This window comes from Salvelinus fontinalis, chromosome 21, assembly GCF_029448725.1.
Source record: "Salvelinus fontinalis isolate EN_2023a chromosome 21, ASM2944872v1, whole genome shotgun sequence".
NCBI lineage: Eukaryota > Metazoa > Chordata > Actinopteri > Salmoniformes > Salmonidae > Salvelinus > Salvelinus fontinalis.
The window spans coordinates 7358453-7382265 of NC_074685.1; the positions used below are offsets into that span (position 1 = coordinate 7358453).

The 23813-nt window shown below is 46.6% G+C and overlaps 1 protein-coding gene across 7 annotated transcripts in view; it reads right to left on the reverse strand.

Moving 5' to 3' along the window:
- Nucleotides 1–23813, reverse strand: part of LOC129818116 (disabled homolog 2-interacting protein-like) — a 405090-nt gene that overhangs the window by 17697 nt on the left and 363580 nt on the right. For all 7 annotated transcript variants that reach the window (XM_055873702.1, XM_055873700.1, XM_055873703.1 and 4 more), the window contains 5 exons: nucleotides 22000–22144; nucleotides 21471–21707; nucleotides 20998–21199; nucleotides 19723–19919; nucleotides 7898–8789 (listed from right to left, as the gene is read on the reverse strand). In XM_055873702.1, coding sequence (XP_055729677.1) covers nucleotides 7898–8789; nucleotides 19723–19919; nucleotides 20998–21199; nucleotides 21471–21707; nucleotides 22000–22144 — 1673 coding nt within the window. The remainder of the gene's footprint in view (nucleotides 1–7897; nucleotides 8790–19722; nucleotides 19920–20997; nucleotides 21200–21470; nucleotides 21708–21999; nucleotides 22145–23813) is intronic.

The window sequence follows — 23813 nt, forward strand, 5'->3', positions numbered from 1 at the left end:
CATTGCACTCCACGAGGAGACAGCAGGCAAGGTAAGGTGAGGTGCTAGCTAGCATTAAAAGTATCTTATAAAAAACGATCAATCTTAACATAATCACTAGTTAACTACACATGGTTGATGATATTCTAGGTTAACTAGCTTGTCCTGCGTTGCATGTAATCGATGCAGTGCCTGTTCATTTATCATTGAATCATAGCCTACTTTGCCAAACGGGTGATTTAATAAGCGCTTTCGCGAAAAAAGCACTGTCGTTGCACCAATGTGTACCTAACCATAAACATCAATGCCTTTCTTAAAATCAATACACAAGTATATATTTTTAAACCTGCATATTTATTTAATATTGCCTGCTAACATGAATTTCTTTTAACTAGGGAAATTGTGTCACTTCTCTTGTGTTCTGTGCAACAGAGTCAGGGTATAAGCAGCAGTTTGGGCCGCCTGGCTCTTTGCGAACTGTGAAGACTATTTCTTCCTAACAAAGATAGCCAACTTTGCCGAACGGGGATGATTGAGCAGAAGCGCATTTGCGAAAAAAGCATAATCGTTGCACGAATGTACCTAACCATAAACATCAATGCCTTCTTTAAAATCAATACACAGAAGTATATATTTTTAAACCTGCATATTTAGTTAAAAGAAATTCATGTTAGCAGGCAATATTAAACTAGGAAAATTGTGTCACTTCTCTTGCGTTCATTGCACGCAGAGTCAGGGTATATGCAACAGTTTGGGCCGCCTGGCTCGTTGCGAACTAATTTGCCAGAATTTTACGTAATTATGACATAACATTGAAGGTTGTGCAATGTAACAGGAATATTTAGACTTATGGATGCCACCCGTAAAATACGGAACGGTTTCGTATTTCACTGAAAGAATAAACGTTTTGTTTTCGAAATTATAGTTTCCGGATTTGACCATATTAATGACCTAAGGCTCGTATTTCTGTGTGTTATGTTATAATTAAGTCTATGATTTGATATTTGATAGAGCAGTCTGACTGAGCGATGGTAGGCACCAGCAGGCTCGTAAGCATTCATTCAAACTGCACTTTCGTGTGTTTTCCAGCAGCTCTTCGCAATGCTTTAAGCATTCGCTGTTTATGACTTCAAGCCTATCAACTCCCGAGATTAGGCTGGTGTAAACTATGTGAAATGGCTAGCTAGTTAGCGGGGTGCGCGCTAATAGCATTTCAAACGTCACTCGCTCTGAGACTTGGAGTAGTTGTTCCCCTTCCTCTGCAAGGGCTGCAGCATTTGTGGAGCGACGGGTAACGATGCTTTGAGGGTGGCTGTTGTCGATGTGTTCCTGGTTCAAACCCAGGTAGGGGCGAGGAGAGGGACAGAAGCTATACTGTTACACTGGCAATACTAAAGTGCCTATAAGAACATCCAATAGTCAAAGGTATATGAAATACAAATGGTATAGAGAGATATAGTCCTATAATAACCTCAACCTAAAACTTCTTACCTGGGAATATTGAATACTCATGTTAAAAGGAACCACCAGCTTTCATATGTTCTCATGTTCTGTGCAAGGAACTTAAACGTTAGCTTTTTTACATGGCACATATTGCACTTTTACTTTTTGTTTTTGCATTATTTAAACCAAATTGAACATGTTTCATTATTTATTTGAGGCTAAATTGATTTGATTGATGTATTATATTAAGTTATAATAAGTGTTCATTCAGTATTGTTGTAATTGTCATTATTACAAATAAATACATTTTAAAATCATTATTACAATTTTTTTTAATCGGCCGATTAATCGGTATCGGCTTTTTCTGGTCCTCCATTAATCGGTATCGGCGTTGAAAAATCATAATCGGTCGGCGTCTAGTAAAGATGAAACTATTTGTGAAATGATGTAATGTGAGGTTAACCTTCAGTTTTAGAGAATTGTATTCCCTGTAAAGTTTAACTAGTCAGCGGCCATGCCACCGTGAGCATAGATCTGGCGTCATGGAACCGCCTTTTCTATTGTTACGAATAAAACCCACTCCTGAGGAAATTCACATCAGACCACGCAAACACCAGTGTAAGCAATGGTTGTTGAATTCCTAACCATAACTCGTGGAGCATTGGTTACACGGCTGGAAATGGTTCAACTCTGAGACTATCGATCCCTACAGAATAAGAACACATTTTAGATACTAATTACTAGACTGCAGCTAGAAATTATGTAAACCTAGGATGCAAATACCGACAACCGCAAAAACATCTATTCTAAGAACAATGGATGCCTGACATATCCATTACAACAGACAATATCAGGAGCCGCTGATAAAGCTACCACCATGAAAGACATTGCTCCTTGCCTGTTCCTGCTCTTCCTCCCTCTGGCGCTCGAGGGTGCCAGACTCCCCAACATTACGCACTCAAGCCACCTTCAGTACGCACACCTGCCTTTCCCCGTCACACGCATCAGCGCTCATTGGACTCACGTGGACTCAATTACTTGTGTAATTTCCTTCCCTATATCTGACTGTTTCCTAGCTCTGTTCCCTGCTTCGGGATTGTTTGTCATATGTCCTTGTTTACCCGTGTGCTGACGCTGTTCCTGTCGTGTTCCTGGATAAATGTACCTGCTTCTCATCTCCGGCGTCAGGTCCTTGCAGAATCCCGAAGCCATCACACAAAGCATCGGGGAGTACTGGCGTTCCGGTTGGTGGTTGTCGGTTCTGGGTCGCCGCCGATGGACCCGGGGGTGCCTAGCCAGCTCGTCGGGCTTCCACGCCCTAGCTGGCTCGAGAGGTTTCCTTACCCCGGTTGGCTCAGAAGGCGCCCATCCCATGTCGGGCCTCAGCCGGATCGTCAGGTCTTGTTCGCCCAGCCGGCTCGTCAGACTGTCACGTCTCCGTCGGATCATCGGGCTTCCACGTCGCAGCGGGATCGACAGGCGTTCATGCCTCAGCCGGATTGTCAGGCTCCCATGCGTCAGCCGGCTCGCCAGGCTTCCACGCCCCTGCCAGTTCGTCGGGAGTTTAACCCCAGCCAGCTTGCCTGGCGCCCATGTCTCGGCCGGCTCACCCAGGTGGGACGCCGGGTGGCGCCCATAGAGGGGGGATACTGTCACACCCGCTCCCGCTCTTCCTCCCCTCCCCCAGCCAGCTTGCTCAGCGCCTATGTCCCGGCCGGTTCGCCCCCAGGTTTGATGCCGGGTGGTGCCCCTAGAGGAGGGAGAGCAGGAAGAGCGTGTCACGCCTGCTCCCGCTCTTTCTCCCTCTGGCACACAAGGGCGCCAGACTACCCAACATTACGCATTCAAGCCACCTTCAGAACGCACACCTGCCTTTCCCTGTCACGCGCATCAGCGCTCTTTGGATTGAATTACTTGTGTAATTTCCTTCCCTATATCTGTCTGTTTCCTAGCTCTGTTCCCTGCTTCGGGATTGTTTGTCATATGTTCTTGTTTACCCGTGTGCTGACGCTGTTCCTGTCGTGTTCCTGAATAAATGTTTGACTCCCCGTACCTGCTTCTCATCTCCGGCGTCAGGTCCTTGCACATTGTGACTTCTGGGGAAGTAACCAGACACTCTCTGATGAACTGATTCTCCAGCAGACGGACCGACGATTCCAACAGAGAAGACAACAACGACACCTGGGCGTAAATATATTTATTGCAATTATTCCAGAATGAACGGCCGTTCATGTGCAAAGGATTAGCATTTCAATGACTATAATTATCCACTGTGTGTAGTGATCCATTTAGTCTTTCCCACTCCTTTATCAGTCCACACCCCCTTTCCTTTGTATACCAAGCCATCATAACGGATTAGCCAGGGAATCTTCCCTATCATTGTTAGTAAACAATATATACTGTTTGTTTGTTTATGCATTTCTGTGATTATTTAGTTAGTAAATAAAAGATTAAGCCAATTGGTGTATGGATGATTCATGGTTTAGGCTGGGTTCGTGCAGATAAACAAGAATTCTACCACGTTTGAAATGAGACTGGTTAAGAAGGTTAAGAATAATTCATTAATACAAGACTAATATATTAAGAAAATTATAACTTTATAATCTGAAGATTGTCAGTGGTGCCCCAACTTCCTAGTTAATTAAATGTACATGATTAGTTTAATCACGTAATAATAATTACAGAGAATTGATTTGATAAAATAACAGTCTTCACATTTAATGATAGCCAGAGACACGACAAGGCGGAGGGTGACGCAGACAACATGGAACTACACTACATCCTCAAACACCTCGATAACCCAAAGACATATGCAAGGATAGTTTGTGGACTTTAGCTCTGCATTCAATATCATCATCGCAGAACTGCTACAAGACAAACTCTCCCAGCTGAACATGTCCAGCTCCATCTGTCAAGCTGGGAAAACCTTTCGGACTCTTTATCCCTCAGCACCGGAGCGCTGCAAGGATGCATGCTCTACACCTTTACTCACTCACTCTACACCAGTGACTGCACCTCCAGCATCGCGTCTGTCAAACTACTCAAGTTTGCAGATGACACCACTCTGGTCTGTCTGATCACCGACGACGATGAGTCAATGTACCGTGGAGAGGTCGAGCGGCTGGTGGCCTGGTGCAGTCGCAATAACCTGGAACTCAACACAGACAAAACCATGGAGATGGTGGTTGACTTCAGAAGACTCCTCCCACCATCTCTCCCCCTGGAGATTAATGGCTCAACTGTTAGCACGGCTGAATCCTTCAAATTCCTGTGGACCATCATGTCCCACAACCTCAAGTTGAAGGACAACATCACAGAGGTCACCATTTTTTACATTTTATTTCACCTTTATTTAACCAGGTAGGCTAGTTGAGAACAAGTTCTCATTGCAACTGCGTCCTGGCAGGGAGGCACACCAGCGGATGGACTACTTGTAGCAGGTGAAAAAACTCAACATCTCCCAGTCAATCCTGATCTGGTTTTACGCATCAATCGTTGAGTCCATCATCAGCTCCTCCATCACTGTCTGGTTTGGGTCTGAGTCTGCCAGCTGCAAGGGCAAACTGCAACGCATTATCCAGTCTACAGAGAGGGTCATCGGCTGCCACCTGCCCTCCATCGAGGTCCTGCAAGACTTCAGGGCAAGGAAGGGTACAGGAAAGATCTTCCCGACCCCTCCCACCCGGTCACCCCCACATCCAGAAATTCCCCTCTGGCAGGCGTTTCAGGTCACTCATGACCTCCTACCACCTGAAAAGGTTCTTCCCCCGTGCTGTGGCCCTCACCAACCACAGAGACTAAAGGACTATGCACTCTATGCTGTACACCGCATCAAGCGTTCTCTGAACTGTACACACAATAAGTGCACTCAACTTGCATTGCACATTGTTCATCTCTCTGCATTTAGATATTCATACTGATACTGTAAATGTGTACATCCACTGCTTATCAACCATATACCCACCGTATATCAACCGTATACCCACTGTATATCAACCGTATACCCACTGTATATCAACCGTATACCCACTGCATATCAACCGTATACCCACTGCATATCAACCGTATACCCACTGCATATCAACCGTATACCCACCGCATAGCAACCGTATACCCACTGTATATCAACCGTATACCCACTGCATATCAACCGTATACCCACCGCATATCAACCGTATACCCACCGCATATCAACCGTATACCCACTGCATATCAACCGTATACCCACTGCATATCAACCGTATACCCACTGTATATCAACCGTATACCCACTGCATATCAACCATATAACCTGCGCATATCAACCGTATACCCACTGTATATCAACCGTATACCCACTGCATATCAACCGTATACCCACCGCATATCAACCGTATACCCACTGCATATCAACCGTGTACCAACTGCATATCAACCGTGTACCAACTGCATATCAACCGTATACCCACTGTATATCAACCGTATACCCACTGTATATCAACCGTATACCCACTGCATATCAACCGTATACCCACTGCATATCAACCGTGTACCAACTGCATATCAACCGTGTACCAACTGCATATCAACCGTATACCCACTGTATATCAACCGTATACCCACTGTATATCAACCGTATACCCACTGCATATCAACCGTGTACCAACTGCATATCAACCGTGTACCAACTGCATATCAACCGTATACCCACTGTATATCAACCGTATACCCACTGTATATCAACCGTACACCCACTGCATATCAACCGTATACCCACTGCATATCAACCGTGTACCAACTGCATATCAACCGTATACCCACTGCATATCAACCGTATACCCACTGTATATCAACCGTATACCCACTGTATATCAACCGTATACCCACTGTATATCAACCGTATACCCACTGCATATCAACCGTATACCCACTGTATATCAACTGTATACCCACTGTATATCATCCGTATACCCACTGCATATCAACCGTATACCCACTGCATATCATCCGTATACCCACTGTATATCAACCGTATACCCACTGTATATCAACCGTATACCCACTGTATATTATCCGTATACCCACTGCATATCAACCGTATACCCACTGCATATCATCCGTATACCCACTGTATATCAACCGTATACCCACTGTATATCAACCGTTACCCACTGTATATCAACCGTATACCCACTGCATATCATCCGTATACCCACTGTATATCAACCGTATACCCAATGTATATCAACCGTATACCCACTGTATATCAACCGTATACCCACTGTATATTGTATATCTGCTCATTCTCTTATAGCTCTCTGCTCACTCTACCGAGTTGTATATAATGTATGTCAACTTATTTTAAACTCTGCTGTCTGTATTCTGTCTCTAAATGTTGTCAATCACTAGCAGCACAATATCAACAAGTATAACTCTGAGTATGTGTAAATGTCATTGGCAATGATTAAAGGTGATTCTATTCTGAACGCCGTCCATCTGGTTTCCATGACAAACCCATTAACCCTTTAGCTACACTCTACAATCAGTCCCTAGAGTCAATCACTAAGCTGACCAATCAATCAGTCCCTAAAGGAGAGCAGGGCATTGTGGGAACTGGGAATGTAAATGTCCTTCCTTTGACCTTGAGGCCAGAGATCACCAGGGGCAACCTTTGACCAGCCAGCCTATCAGTGACCTGCTTGTTAAGAGGTCATCTTTAACAACCCAGAGGACGGTAGCAGAAACATTACACTATAACAACTCCCAACAGCGATACACACAGCCACACATGTACACATCTCAGCAAGATTTGAGTGCATTACTATGAACTGCTGATGATAAGCTAACCATGAACCAGCCTTGAGACTTGATAAAATACATGCATGTAACTCTGCATTACATTGCTGTATCTAATAACCTAATCCTGATTCAACCAAGGGCCACATTCACAAATAATCATTGAGAAAATCCTCTATCTTGTGTTAGTACATAACCAGGAAACAATAGGCCTATGCATACAGAACTTTACCAGTGATCCTGTGCTATTAGACTTCCACCTCTAACTATGCAGAGACACATGGGATTACTATTAATACACACTGGCTGCTCCAATGACTCTCATTGGTTAGATAGAATAACAGGAGAGCTCAGACATCACCCACACACATATACAGGCATTGTTAACATGCAATGGATCATGTGATCAAGTGGTATTAGTGGAAGCTTTCCACAACAGAGTATTATTTGTTTATTTAAAGCTTTATTTAGCCTGAAAACGAATTGAGAAACCAATTATGTTGTCTTACATTGATACAGTATGAGATGAACCTCCCAGCCAGTCAAAGCCCTGCAGCCCCCTGAAGCTACCATCATGGCTGTCAGCAAATAACCTCGCTATCCCATGCATACACACTCCTTTGTACTAGTGTATGTTGAGTGTGTTTGTGTGTGTGTTTTTAACTGGGAGTGTGTCTGTACTACTGTCTGAGTGCCCTACCTGTTTGTGCTGGGCTCTCTGCTTGGTCTCTGGGCTGTCTCCTTTTGATGACGATGACTGTTGCCGTAGCCGCGCCCCGTTGCCGGGCCAGTCGGGGGATGACATCATGCTGCTGCTGGAGGGGCGCGGGTAGGGCCCGCTGTTGAGCAGGTTTGGGGGCGTGCGGCCCCTGGTGACGGTGGTCTGTGGAGGGGGCTGGTCTATCCTGCGCTGGGGACCGGCGCTATTTTGTCTGGGCACGGTGGGCTGGTGCTGGGCCTCTGTGAGTGACAGCTGCCTCCGCGTGCCTATGTACTCCCCCGAACGACGGGCATACTCCTCCACGCTGCTCCCCCCAACTCCTAATCCATGGTTCAGGAAGGAGTTGTGTATCCCCCCTCCTGCTCCTGGCCCATCCTCATTGTTGCTATGGGAACTGTGGGAGCTGTGGCCCTCAGAACCCGAGTCGGCCAGGCCCCGCGGCGACAAGGGCAGCCCTGCCGCCATCTGGTAGACAGGGTTCTGGAAGGACAGGGGAGCTAGAAGCTGAGCAGGTCTGCCTGGTGCGCTCTCCGATCCGGGGGTGGTGGGGGTCTGGACGGGCCTTCTCAGAGTAGGACCTCCAGTGATGTTCCCCTGGGGGGTTCGGGCCGACCACACTCCCCCAGGAACGATGCCCTCTCCCAGGCCGTCTGAGGGGCCAGGGCCTGGGCCACTCTCTAAGCTGCGGGGGTCCTGGAGGTCCACCATGGACAGGCTCTTGCTGCCGTTGGCTATGCCCAGGTCGGGCTCATTGGATTCAGAGTAGCTAGAGCTGCGGGCCGGGGTGGGCTGGATCCCAGCATTCCTGGTGACAAAGAAGAGTTCCTTGTTCTCCGGGGTGGGGGATGGTAACCGGGTGAAGTCCACTAACCTGTGTGTGAGAGAGAGAGAGAGAGAGAGAGAGAGAGAGAGAGAGAGAGAGAGAGAGAGAGAGAGAGAGAGAGAGAGAGAGAGAGAGAGAGAGAGAGAGAGAGAGAGAGAGAGAGAGAGAGAGAGAGAGAGAGAGAGAGAGAGATAAGAGAGAGATAAGAGAGGGAATGAGTGAAAAAGAGAAAGATATTGATGATGCTGTATCTATTACTCCTTACAGACATGAAAACATGACCAGTCAAACCCTTCAGCCCACACATGAAACAATTAAGTGTCAAACCCCAATTTTGTTTTATTTAAACATTTAGCAGGGAGTCCTATTGAGACCAAGGCCTCTTTTCAAGGGAGCCCTGCACTCATCCTACACAACAGGACACATGGTATAGTAACAGCAGCCCAACAGGACACATGGTATAGAAACAGCAACCCAACAGGACACATGGTATAGAAACAGTAACCCAACAGGACAAATGGTATAGAAACAGTAACCCAACAGGACACATGGTATAGAAACAGTAACCCAACAGGACACATGGTATAGAAACAGCAACCCAACAGGACACATGGTATAGAAACAGTAACCCAACAGGACACATGGTATAGAAACAGCAACCCAACAGGACACATGGTATAGAAACAGTAACCCAACAGGACACATGGTATAGAAACAGTAACCCAACAGGACACATGGTATAGAAACAGTAACCCAACAGGACACATGATATAGAAACAGCAGCCCAACAGGACACATGGTATAGAAACAGCAACCCAACAGGACACATGATATAGAAACAGTAACCCAACAGGACACATGGTATAGAAACAGTAACCCAACAGGACACATGGTATAGAAACAGTAACCCAACAGGACACATGATATAGAAACAGTAACCCAACAGGACACATGATATAGAAACAGTAACCCAACAGGACACATGATATAGAAACAGTAACCCAACAGGACACATGGTATAGAAACAGTAACCCAACAGGACACATGGTATAGAAACAGTAACCCAACAGGACACATGGTATAGAAACAGCAACCCAACAGGACACATGGTATAGAAACAGCAACCCAACAGGACACATGATATAGAAACAATAACACAACAGGACACATGGTATAGAAACAGCAACCCAACAGGACACATGATATAGAAACAGCAACCCAACAGGACACATGGTATAGAAACAGCAGCCCAACAGGACACATGGTATAAAAACAGCAACCCAACAGGACACATGGTATAGAAACAGTAACCCAACAGGACACTTGATATAGAAACAGCAGCCCAACAGGACACATGGTATAAAAACAGCAACCCAACAGGACACATGGTATAGAAACAGTAACCCAACAGGACACATGGTATAGTAACAGTAACCCAACAGGACACATTGTATAGTAACAGCAACCCAACAGGACACATGGTATAGAAACAGCAGCCCAACAGGACACATGGTATAGAAACAGTAACCCAACAGGACACATGATATAGAAACAGTAACCCAACAGGACACATGGTATAGAAACAGTAACCCAACAGGACACATGATATAGAAACAGTAACCCAACAGGACACATGGTATAGAAACAGCAACCCAACAGGACACATGGTATAGAAACAGCAACCCAACAGGACACATGATATAGAAACAATAACACAACAGGACACATGGTATAGAAACAGCAACCCAACAGGACACATGATATAGAAACAGCAACCCAACAGGACACATGGTATAGAAACAGCAGCCCAACAGGACACATGGTATAAAAACAGCAACCCAACAGGACACATGGTATAGAAACAGTAACCCAACAGGACACTTGATATAGAAACAGCAGCCCAACAGGACACATGGTATAAAAACAGCAACCCAACAGGACACATGGTATAGAAACAGTAACCCAACAGGACACATGGTATAGTAACAGTAACCCAACAGGACACATTGTATAGTAACAGCAACCCAACAGGACACATGGTATAGAAACAGCAGCCCAACAGGACACATGGTATAGAAACAGTAACCCAACAGGACACATGATATAGAAACAGTAACCCAACAGGACACATGGTATAGAAACAGTAACCCAACAGGACACATGATATAGAAACAGTAACCCAACAGGACACATGGTATAGAAACAGTAACCCAACAGGACACATGATATAGAAACAGCAGCCCAACAGGACACATGGTATAGAAACAGTAACCCAACAGGACACATGGTATAGAAACAGTAACCCAACAGGACACATTGTATAGTAACAGTAACCCAACAGGACACATGATATAGAAACAGCAGCCCAACAGGACACATGGTATAGAAACAGTAACCCAACAGGACACATGATATAGAAACAGCAACCCAACAGGACACATGATATAGAAACAGCAGCCCAACAGGACACATGGTATAGAAACAGTAACCCAACAGGACACATGATATAGAAACAGCAGCCCAACAGGACACATGGTATAGAAACAGTAACCCAACAGGACACATGGTATAGAAACAGCAACCCAACAGGACACATGGTATAGAAACAGCAGCCCAACAGGACACATGATATAGAAACAGTAACCCAACAGGACACATGGTATAGAAACAGCAACCCAACAGGACACATGATATAGAAACAGCAGTCCAACAGGACACATGGTATAGAAACAGCAACCCAACAGGACACATGGTATAGAAACAGCAACCCAACAGGACACATGGTATAGAAACAGTAACCCAACAGGACACATTGTATAGAAACAGTAACCCAACAGGACACATGGTATAGAAACAGTAACCCAACAGGACACATTGTATAGAAACAGCAACCCAACAGGACACATGGTATAGAAACAGCAACCCAACAGGACACATGGTATAGAAACAGTAACCCAACAGGACACATGGTATAGAAACAGTAACCCAACAGGACACATGGTATAGAAACAGCAACCCAACAGGACACATGGTATAGAAACAGTAACCCAACAGGACACATGGTATAGAAACAGTAACCCAACAGGACACATGGTATAGAAACAGCAACCCAACAGGACACATGGTATATAAACAGCAACCCAACAGGACACATGGTATAGAAACAGCAACCCAACAGGATGCATTGTATAGAAACAGTAACACAATAGATAGGACACATGGTATAGAAACAGTAACCCAACAGGACACATGGTATAGAAACAGCAGTCCAACAGGACACATGGTATAGAAACAGTAACCCAACAGGACACATGGTATAGAAACAGCAACCCAACAGGACACATGGTATAGAAACAGCAACCCAACAGGACACATGGTATAGAAACAGTAACCCAACAGGACACATGGTATAGAAACAGTAACCCAACAGGACACATGGTATAGAAACAGTAACCCAACAGGACACATGGTATCGAAACAGTAACCCAACAGGACACATTGTATAGAAACAGTAACCCAACAGGACACATGATATAGAAACAGCAACACAACAGGACACATGGTATAGAAACAGTAACCCAACAGGACACATGATATAGAAACAATAACACAACAGGACACATGGTATAGAAACAGCAACCCAACAGGACACATGATATAGAAACAGCAACCCAACAGGACACATGGTATAGAAACAGCAGCCCAACAGGACACATGGTATAAAAACAGCAACCCAACAGGACACATGGTATAGAAACAGTAACCCAACAGGACACTTGATATAGAAACAGCAGCCCAACAGGACACATGGTATAAAAACAGCAACCCAACAGGACACATGGTATAGAAACAGTAACCCAACAGGACACATGGTATAGTAACAGTAACCCAACAGAACACATTGTATAGTAACAGCAACCCAACAGGACACATGGTATAGAAACAGCAGCCCAACAGGACACATGGTATAGAAACAGTAACCCAACAGGACACATGATATAGAAACAGTAACCCAACAGGACACATGGTATAGAAACAGTAACCCAACAGGACACATGATATAGAAACAGTAACCCAACAGGACACATGGTATAGAAACAGTAACCCAACAGGACACATGATATAGAAACAGCAGCCCAACAGGACACATGGTATAGAAACAGTAACCCAACAGGACACATGGTATAGAAACAGTAACCCAACAGGACACATTGTATAGTAACAGTAACCCAACAGGACACATGGTATAGAAACAGCAACCCAACAGGACTGTCACGCCCTGGCCTTAGTATTATTGGTTTTCTTTATTATTTTAGTTAGGTCAGGGTGTGACATGGGGAATGTTTATGTTTTGTTGTTTTGGGTGTTTATTTGGTAAAGGGGTTAATGGGTGTAGTATATGGTTTTGTGTTGAGTGTAGATGTTTAGCATTGTCTATGGTGGTTAGTTATCTAGGAGAGTCTATGGTTGCCTGAATGAGTTCCCAATTAGAGACAGCTGATTTCGGTTGTCTCTGATTGGGAGCCTTATTTAGGGTAGCCATGGGCTCTCATTGGTTGTGGGTAATTGTCTATGTAAGAACGTTAGTAGCCTGTATGTTTGTGCACAACGTTTGTAGCTTCACGGTCGTTTTGTTATTTTGTTGTTTTGTTAAAGTGTTTTTGTGTCGTGTTCATCTTCGTGTTAAAATAAAAGAAGATGGCATATTTTCCAACTGCTGCATTTTGGTCCGTTAATCCGCCACACGATCGTGACAGAATTACCCACCATAGGACCAAGCGGCATGGAAGGCGGCAACAGGACCTACCCACAAAGGATTTCTGGACATGGGAGGAGATACTGGATGGTAAGGGGCCGTGGGATCAACCTGGAGAATATCGCCTCCCTCGTGAAGAGCTGGAGGCAGCGAAAGCCGAGAGGAGGCGATATGAGGAGGCAGCACGGAGACAAGGCTGGAAGCCCGTGAGTACAACCCAAAAATTTCTTGGGGGGGGCCTTAAAGGGAGTGTGGCGAAGTCAGGTAGGAAACCTGCGCCTACTCCCTGTACTTACCGTGGAGAGCGAGAGTACGGGCAGACACCGTGTTACGCAGTAGAGCGCACGGTGTCTCCTGTACGCGTGCATAGCCCGGTTCGGTACATTGCAGCTCTACGTATCGGCCGGGCTAGACTGAGCGTTGAGCCATATGTCATGAAGCCGGCCCAACGTATCTGGTCACCAGTGCGTCTCCTCGGGCCGGCGTACATGGCACCAGCCTTACGCATGGTGTCCCCGGTTCGCCTACATAGGCCGGTGCGGGTTATTCCACCTCCCCGCACTGGTCAGGCGACGGGGAGCATAGAACCAGGTAAGGTTGGGCAGGCTCGGCGTTCAAGGGAGCCAGTACGCCTGCACGGTCCGGTATTTCCGGCGCCACCTCCCCGCCCCAATCCAGTACCACCAGTGCCTCCTCCGCGCACTAGCTATATGGTGCGTGTCTCCAGCCCTTTACCACCAGTGTCTAAACCACGCACCAAGCCTCCTGTGTGTCCCCAGAGTCCTGTGCGTCCTGTTGCTGCTCCCCGCACTAGCCCTGAGATGCGTGTCCCCAGCCCGGTGCCACCAGTCCCGGCACCACGCACCAGGCCTACAGTGCGCCTCAGCCGGCAGGAGTCTGCCGTCTGCACTGCAATGACTGAACTGCCCGTCTGCCAAGCGCCATCTGAGCCATCCGTCTCCCCAGCGCCATCTGAGCCATCCGTCTTACCAGCGCCATCTGAGTCATCCGTCTGCAATGAGCCTGCAAAGCCGCCCGTCTGCCATGAGCCTGCAAAGCCGCCCGTCTGCCATGAGCCCACTGAGCCGTCCGCCAGACAGGAGCCGCTAGAGCCGCCAGCCAGACAGGAGCCGCTAGAGCCGTCCGTCAGACAGGATCTGCCAGAGCCGCCAACCAGACAGGATCTGCCAGAGCCGCCAACCAGACAGGATCTGCCAGAGCCGCCAACCAGACAGGAGCAGCCAGATCAGTCAGCCAGCCATGAGCAGCCAGATCCGGCAGCCAGATCCGTCAGCTAGCCATGAGCAGCCAGATCCGTCAGCTAGCCATGAGCAGCCAGATCCGTCAGTTAGCCATGAGCAGCCAGATCCGTCAGCTAGCCATGAGCAGCCAGATCCGTCAGCTAGCCATGAGCAGCCAGATCCGTCAGCTAGCCATGAGCAGCCAGATCCGTCAGCTAGCCATGAGCAGCCAGATCCGTCAGCTAGCCATGAGCAGCCAGATCCGTCAGCCAGCCATGAGCAGCCAGATCCGTCAGCCAGCCATGAGCAGCCAGATCAGTCAGCCAGCCATGAGCAGCCAGATCAGTTAGCCAGCCATGAGCAGCCAGATCCGTTAGCCAGCCATGAGCAGCCAGATCTGTCAGCCAGCCATGGGCCGTCCCTCAGTCCGGAGCTGCAGTCCCTCAGTCCGGAGCTGCAGTCCTTCAGTCCGGAGCTGCCATTCCTCAGTCCGGAGCTGCCCCTTACCCTGGTGCTGCCCCTTACCCTGGTGCTGCCCCTTACCCTGGTACTGCCCCTGACCCTGGTACTGTCCCTGACCCTAGTACTGCCCCTGACCCTGGTACTGCCTCTTACCCTGGTACTGCCCCTTAGTCCGGAACTGCCCCTGAATGCAATGGGGTTAAGGTGGAGGGGGGTCGTTTGGAGGAAGCCTAGGAGGTGTTTAGGTACTGTGGTGACGTGGGGACCGCGACCAGAGCCGGAGCCGCCACCGTGGATGGAAGCCCACCCAGACCCTCCCCTAGACTGTGTAGGGTGCGCCCGGAGTTCGCGCCTCAAGGGGGGGGTTATGTCACGCCCTGGCCTTAGTATTATTGGTTTTCTTTATTATTTTAGTTAGGTCAGGGTGTGACATGGGGAATGTTTATGTTTTGTTGTTTTGGGTGTTTATTTGGTAAAGGGGTTAATGGGTGTAGTATATGGTTTTGTGTTGAGTGTAGATGTTTAGCATTGTCTATGGTGGTTAGTTATCTAGGAGAGTCTATGGTTGCCTGAATGAGTTCCCAATTAGAGACAGCTGATTTCGGTTGTCTCTGATTGGGAGCCTTATTTAGGGTAGCCATGGGCTCTCATTGGTTGTGGGTAATTGTCTATGTAAGAACGTTAGTAGCCTGTATGTTTGTGCACAACGTTTGTAGCTTCACGGTCGTTTTGTTATTTTGTTGTTTTGTTAAAGTGTTTTTGTGTCGTGTTCATCTTCGTGTTAAAATAAAAGAAGATGGCATATTTTCCAACTGCTGCATTTTGGTCCGTTAATCCGCCACACGATCGTGACAAGGACACATGGTATAGAAACAGCAACCCAACAGGACACATGGTATAGAAACAGTAACCCAACAGGACACATGGTATAGAAACAGCAACCCAACAGGACACATGATATAGAAACAGCAGCCCAACAGGACACATGGTATAGAAACAGTAACCCAACAGGACACATGATATAGAAACAGCAACCCAACAGGACACATGATATAGAAACAGCAGCCCAACAGGACACATGGTATAGAAACAGTAACCCAACAGGACACATGATATAGAAACAGCAGCCCAACAGGACACATGGTATAGAAACAGTAACCCAACAGGACACATGGTATAGAAACAGCAACCCAACAGGACACATGGTATAGAAACAGCAGCCCAACAGGACACATGATATAGAAACAGTAACCCAACAGGACACATGGTATAGAAACAGCAACCCAACAGGACACATGATATAGAAACAGCAGTCCAACAGGACACATGGTATAGAAACAGCAACCCAACAGGACACATGGTATAGAAACAGCAACCCAACAGGACACATGGTATAGAAACAGTAACCCAACAGGACACATTGTATAGAAACAGTAACCCAACAGGACACATGGTATAGAAACAGTAACCCAACAGGACACATTGTATAGAAACAGCAACCCAACAGGACACATGGTATAGAAACAGCAACCCAACAGGACACATGGTATAGAAACAGCAACCCAACAGGACACATGGTATAGAAACAGTAACCCAACAGGACACATGGTATAGAAACAGCAACCCAACAGGACACATGGTATAGAAACAGTAACCCAACAGGACACATGGTATAGAAACAGTAACCCAACAGGACACATGGTATAGAAACAGCAACCCAACAGGACACATGGTATATAAACAGCAACCCAACAGGACACATGGTATAGAAACAGCAACCCAACAGGATGCATTGTATAGAAACAGTAACAAAATAGATAGGACACATGGTATAGAAACAGTAACCCAACAGGACACATGGTATAGAAACAGCAGTCCAACAGGACACATGGTATAGAAACAGTAACCCAACAGGACACATGGTATAGAAACAGCAACCCAACAGGACACATGGTATAGAAACAGCAACCCAACAGGACACATGGTATAGGAACAGTAACCCAACAGGACACATGGTATAGAAACAGTAACCCAACAGGACACATGGTATAGAAACAGTAACCCAACAGGACACATGGTATCGAAACAGTAACCCAACAGGACACATTGTATAGAAACAGTAACCCAACAGGACACATGATATAGAAACAGCAACACAACAGGACACATGGTATAGAAACAGTAACCCAACAGGACACATGGTATAGAAACAGTAACCCAACAGGACACATGATATAGAAACAGTAACCCAACAGGACACATGGTATAGAAACAGTAACCCAACAGGACACATGGTATAGAAACAGTAACCCAACAGGACACATGGTATAGAAACAGTAACCCAACAGGACACATGGTATAGAAACAGCAACCCAACAGGACACATAGTATAGAAACAGCAACCCAACAGGACACATGGTATAGAAACAGCAACCCAACAGGACACATGGTATAGAAACAGTAACCCAACAGGACACATGGTATAGAAACAGCAACCCAACAGGACACATGGTATAGAAACAGCAACCCAACAGGACACATGGTATAGAAACAGTAACCCAACAGGACACATGATATAGAAACAGTAACCCAACAGGACACATGGTATAGAAACAGTAACCCAACAGGACACATGATATAGAAACAGTAACCCAACAGGACACATGGTATAGAAACAGTAACCCAACAGGACACATGATATAGAAACAGCAACCCAACAGGACACATGGTATAGAAACAGCAACCCAACAGGACACATGGTATAGAAACAGTAACCCAACAGGACACATGATATAGAAACAGTAACCCAACAGGACACATGGTATAGAAACAGTAACCCAACAGGACACATGATATAGAAACAGTAACCCAACAGGACACATGGTATAGAAACAGCAACCCAACAGGACACATGGTATAGAAACAGCAACCCAACAGGACACATGGTATAGAAACAGTAACCCAACAGGACACATGGTATAGAAACAGCAACCCAACAGGACACATGGTATAGAAACAGTAACCCAACAGGACACATGATATAGAAACAGCAACCCAACAGGACACATGGTATAGAAACAGTAACCCAACAGGACACATGGTATAGAAACAGTAACCCAACAGGACACGTGGTATAGAAACAGCAACCCAACAGGACACATGGTATAGAAACAGTAACCCAACAGGACACGTGGTATAGAAACAGTAACCCAACAGGACACATGATATAGAAACAGTAACCCAACAGGACACATGGTATAGAAACAGCAACCCAACAGGACACATGATATAGAAACAGTAACCTAACAGGACACATGGTATAGAGACAGTAACCCATCAGCAGATGAGGATGTGAGTCATATAGCTAGTTAAGCGATCCGCACTCATCCTCCCTTCTCTCCTCCTCTCCTTCACCACCAAGTCTACAGCTTTATTGTCTGGCAATTACCTTGACAGACACAATTTATCTTCCCATAATCGCTTGCTCTCTTTCTCGTTAATACTCTCTCTCTCTCTTTCGTTAATACTCTGTCTCTCCCTAAACCTCTCTATTTTCTACCTACCCTGCTCTCTCTCTCTCTTCCCCCCTCTCTGCCTGCCTGCCTCCCTCCCTCCCACTCTTTCTCTCGCTATCTCATTCCCTCTCTTTCCCCCCCTCTCTCTCCCTCTCTCTGTGAATGTGGTGTAATTAAGAAGGACTGCTAGAATGCTAGACTCGTTCACTCCAGCCTCCATAAATCTGAGTGGGGTTGCAGGTCCACTGCCAGCCTGATGAGAAGGGGAAGAAGGGGCCAGGACAGTGGCTGTGTCTATTTTGACACACATTAGCGTGGCCTGATAAAGTAGTCTCGTCAATTGGATTTGCTCAACCCCTGCGTCTTCCCTCCTCTGTCCTCTAGCGCCTACTTTTGAAAAAGGTCAAAGGTAATCGAGGAGAGGCGGTGAGGATAGGGAACGTGGACGAAAATGCGCCTGAGACCCTTCTTCAGGCAAATGACATTAACAGAAGTGGATCCCCAAATAAAAGTGTAAAGTGATAAAAACAACTTTGTTGTGCCAGACATTTATAGATAAAACCATAAGTATCATATGTTTTTTTTTTAAACGTGTGTATTGTTTTCTCCTCAAAAATACAAACTGATTCAAAGAGGCTATGGCAGATATCAAAACACTTGTGCTTCCTCGCCAAAAGGAGGCTATAGAGGAGGGGAGGACCGTCTTCCGTTTGCCTACTAACGAACTGACACACTCCTCGAACACTCAACCACTTATCGCTTTCTGGGTCACAGAGGAGAGAGGACGGAGGAGAGAGGACGGACTTTTGCCCAAACGAGAAAACCCCCTTAACCATGCTTACCTATACCCTTACCCTGTCATTATCCATACCCCTAGCCTTATCTGTTCTTGTTCTTCCTAACCCTTACCCTGTCATTACCCATACCCCTAGCCTTATCTATTCTTGTTCTTCTTAACCCTTATCCCACCCTCATTCCCTTTCTTTTATCCCAAACCCTGTCCTTACCCTGAAAGGTCATTGTCGATGACCATCTTCTGCAGGCCGGTGGAGATGCTGCAGCCTGCCCCGGCGTTGGGCGGTGACCCCATACGGTCAGAGGAGGACGGAGCGGTCATGTTCATGGTCATGCTGGACGGGTTGGTCAGCGCTGTGTTCACCTCCCGGAGGATCCTGGGTAGGGGGCCTAGCTTGGAGGCGGAGCTCTGAGGGTTAAAGAGGGGTTCAAGGTCAGAGATGGGGTCAGGGGTCATGGTAGCTCTGTGTAGAAGTTGAGGCCTTTGGACAGAGTTCTAGGATCAACTTTAATCCTTTCCAAGGCTAATAACTCATTAGGGCGGGCAGTATGGGAGATGCAAGACTGGCCTTGTCTGGGGCAAACTTCCTCCTACTTAGGTTCACTGTTAAGATTTGTATTCGTGGCATCCTTCACAGTTTTCTACTCTACTGTTTGAAGCCATTTCCGCATTCATGTGGCAATTTTGCAACTTTTACATGCACCGACTTAAACCTTGGATATCAGTAGAGACCTCCCTGTGCCTGTATCAGACAGTGAGCCTGGCTGGGGTATTATTTTTCCCATTACAGAGAGATAATCTCCCTCTGATTATGTCCTTCAGTCTGAATAACGAAACAGGCCGGCCTCAGAGCCTGGAAGGACTTGATTTTGGTTGGAGATAGACGGGAGTGCTGTCCTCAGTGAGGATGGGACGCAGCACACAGAGTCTATGGGCTTTGCCCCCAATATACCTAGTAATTAACACGCTGGGATGGCTCTCCATGCGGAACCATGGCTAATGCACTAGGTGTCCCTGCAAATCCATTTGGATGCCTCCCACATAAACATAGTGTTTTACATCTATGTCCTCCCAGGCCCTCCTCAGACCATTCCAATAGAGCACTCAGTCTCACAGCAGTAGTTGTATTATGTAAGCAATAGCGTGCTGTACACATGATTGAATCTAGTTAGGTTACTGCACGCAGTATCTAGTTAGGTTAATGTACTGCACGCAGTATCTAGTTAGGTTAATGTACTGCACGCAGTACATTACTAAATGCAGAAGGGCAGTGCTGACTTCATGACTTGACCAGGGGAAAACTCCAGGCTAGTTATAGAGGTTACAACTAGGGACCTGGAGTTTTTCCTAATCAGGTAACATAGTCAGGAAAGACTTGGGACCTGGAGTCTTGTAAAAAGCTCCTGTCCCTATACAGTATACTGTATATTTCATGTGATGACTACTATGTCCATTGTATTAGTTGTCATTGCCTGGTCAGCCCTACCTGGTCCATGGTAGAGACGACCTCTGACAGCAGGTTGTGCAGGGTGGACAGCTCCCGTCCCAGGTCTATGTAACCTTCGAACCCTGCTGTGTTAGAGATGGTCTCCGGGTTAGAGATCTCCAGCAGGAAGCGCTGCATGTTGGTCCACTCATGTTCCAGGAACTGGTTCATAAAGGACATGTACTCCTCCTTACTGCCAAACCTGGGAGAGATGGAGGGAGGGAGGGATGGGGGAGGGAGGGGATGGAGGGAGAGAGAGAAAGAGAGAGAAAGTGAGAAAAAGAGAAATAGGGAGGGATGGATGGAGGGGGAAAGGGAGAGAGGGAGAGAGAGAGAGAAAGAGAGCGCAAGAGAGATAGGGAGGGAGGGAGGAAGAGATAGGTTGAGTATATAGAACACATACTCTCTTTCAAACACACACACGCACTCAACACCAATACACACACTCCATAAACCCACACACACACACTCACTTGGCGAAATTGGCCAGGTTCTGCGTGACCTTGGCGATGAGTGTGAGTGTACGTGCGGTGCGGTCATCAGGGTATTCCTGCATCAGGTTGAAAAGTGACGGGGACATAACGGCCGGACACAGGAAGCGCAGGAACAGAGACGCGCTGATCAGACGCTCGCTGATGTCCGGCCGCCCCCGGCTACTGCACTCCTGTCGCCACGATGCAAACACCTCCTTGAGTTCCCGTGGAAACACACTGCAGGGGAGGGAAAAGAGGTGTTAACAGCAATATGGAGGTAGGTACACGTTCCACACACCTATTTCTTTTCACTCTCATATTACAGAGAGCTACAGAGAGCTATACTTTATTGCTGTTTGAACAGGTGAATTTAGGTCATGCATAGCAACTATAGAACAGCTAACAGTAAGCGCTGAAAGCATTGGCGGAATGTTCACCAATGGCCATATCACTATGGTATGAAATTATAAACACATGGTAACAACACATATTATTGGTAATGCATTGTGGGTGGTGTCACAGAAATTACCAGTAGGAGTTGATGATCTTGCAGAAGGCCAGCTCACAGCACATCTTCAGGTTGCTCTGGTGCTCCTGCAGGTCATTGGACGAACACTTGGACGGGTCCACCTCACAGTTCTCATCTGACTCATACAATGCCTTGATAAACTCACCTACAACACAGGGAGAGAGAGACACGTCAGACAGTAACATTCATTCAACTCAGCTACAACACAGGGAGAGAGAGACACGTCAGACAGTAACACTCAGTCAACTCAGCTACAACACAGGGAGCGAGAGACACGTCAGACAGTAACACTCAGTCAACTCAGCTACAACACAGGGAGAGAGACACAGTCAGACAGTAACATTCAGTCAACTCAGCTACAACACAGGGAGAGAGAGACAGTCAGACAGTAACACTCAGTCAACTCAGCTACAACACAGGGAGAGAGACACAGTCAGACAGTAACATTCAGTCAACTCAGCTACAACACAGGGAGAGAGAGACACGTCAGACAGTAACACTCAGTCAACTCAGCTACAACACAGGGAGAGAGACACAGTCAGACAGTAACATTCATTCAACTCAGCTACAACACAGGGAGAGAGACACAGTCAGACAGTAACATTCATTCAACTCAGCTACAACACAGGGAGAGAGAGACACGTCAGACAGTAACATTCAGTCAACTCAAGCTACAACACAGGGAGAGAGACAGGTCAGACAGTAACATTCAGTCAACTCAGCTACAATACAGGGAGAGAGAGACACGTCAGACAGTAACATTCATTCAACTCAGCTACAACACAGGGAGAGAGACACAGTCAGACAGTAACACTCAGTCAACTCAGCTACAACACAGGGAGAGAGACACAGTCAGATAGTAACACTCAGTCAACTCAGCTACAACACAGGGAGAGAGACACAGTCAGACAGTAACATTCAGTCAACTCAGCTACAACACAGGGAGAGAGACACAGTCAGACAGTAACATTCAGTCAACTCAGCTACAACACAGGGAGAGAGAGACACGTCAGACAGTAACACTCAGTCAACTCAGCTACAACACAGGGAGAGAGACACAGTCAGACAGTAACATTCATTCAACTCAGCTACAACACAGGGAGAGAGAGACACGTCAGACAGTAACATTCAGTCAACTCAGCTACAACACAGGGAGAGAGACAGGTCAGACAGTAACACTCAGTCAACTCAGCTACAACACAGGGAGAGAGAGACACGTCAGACAGTAACATTCATTCAACTCAGCTACAACACAGGGAGAGAGACACAGTCAGACAGTAACATTCATTCAACTCAGCTACAACACAGGGAGAGAGACACAGTCAGACAGTAACATTCAGTCAACTCAGCTACAACACAGGGAGAGAGACACAGTCAGACAGTAACATTCAGTCAACTCAGCTACAACACAGGGAGAGAGAGACACGTCAGACAGTAACACTCAGTCAACTCAGCTACAACACAGGGAGAGAGACACAGTCAGACAGTAACATTCATTCAACTCAGCTACAACACAGGGAGAGAGAGACACGTCAGACAGTAACATTCAGTCAACTCAGCTACAACACAGGGAGAGAGACAGGTCAGACAGTAACACTCAGTCAACTCAGCTACAACACAGGGAGAGAGAGACACGTCAGACAGTAACATTCAGTCAACTCAGCTACAACACAGGGAGAGAGAGACACGTCAGACAGTAACATTCAGTCAACTCAGCTACAATACAGGGAGAGAGAGACACGTCAGACAGTAACATTCATTCAACTCAGCTACAACACAGGGAGAGAGACACAGTCAGACAGTAACACTCAGTC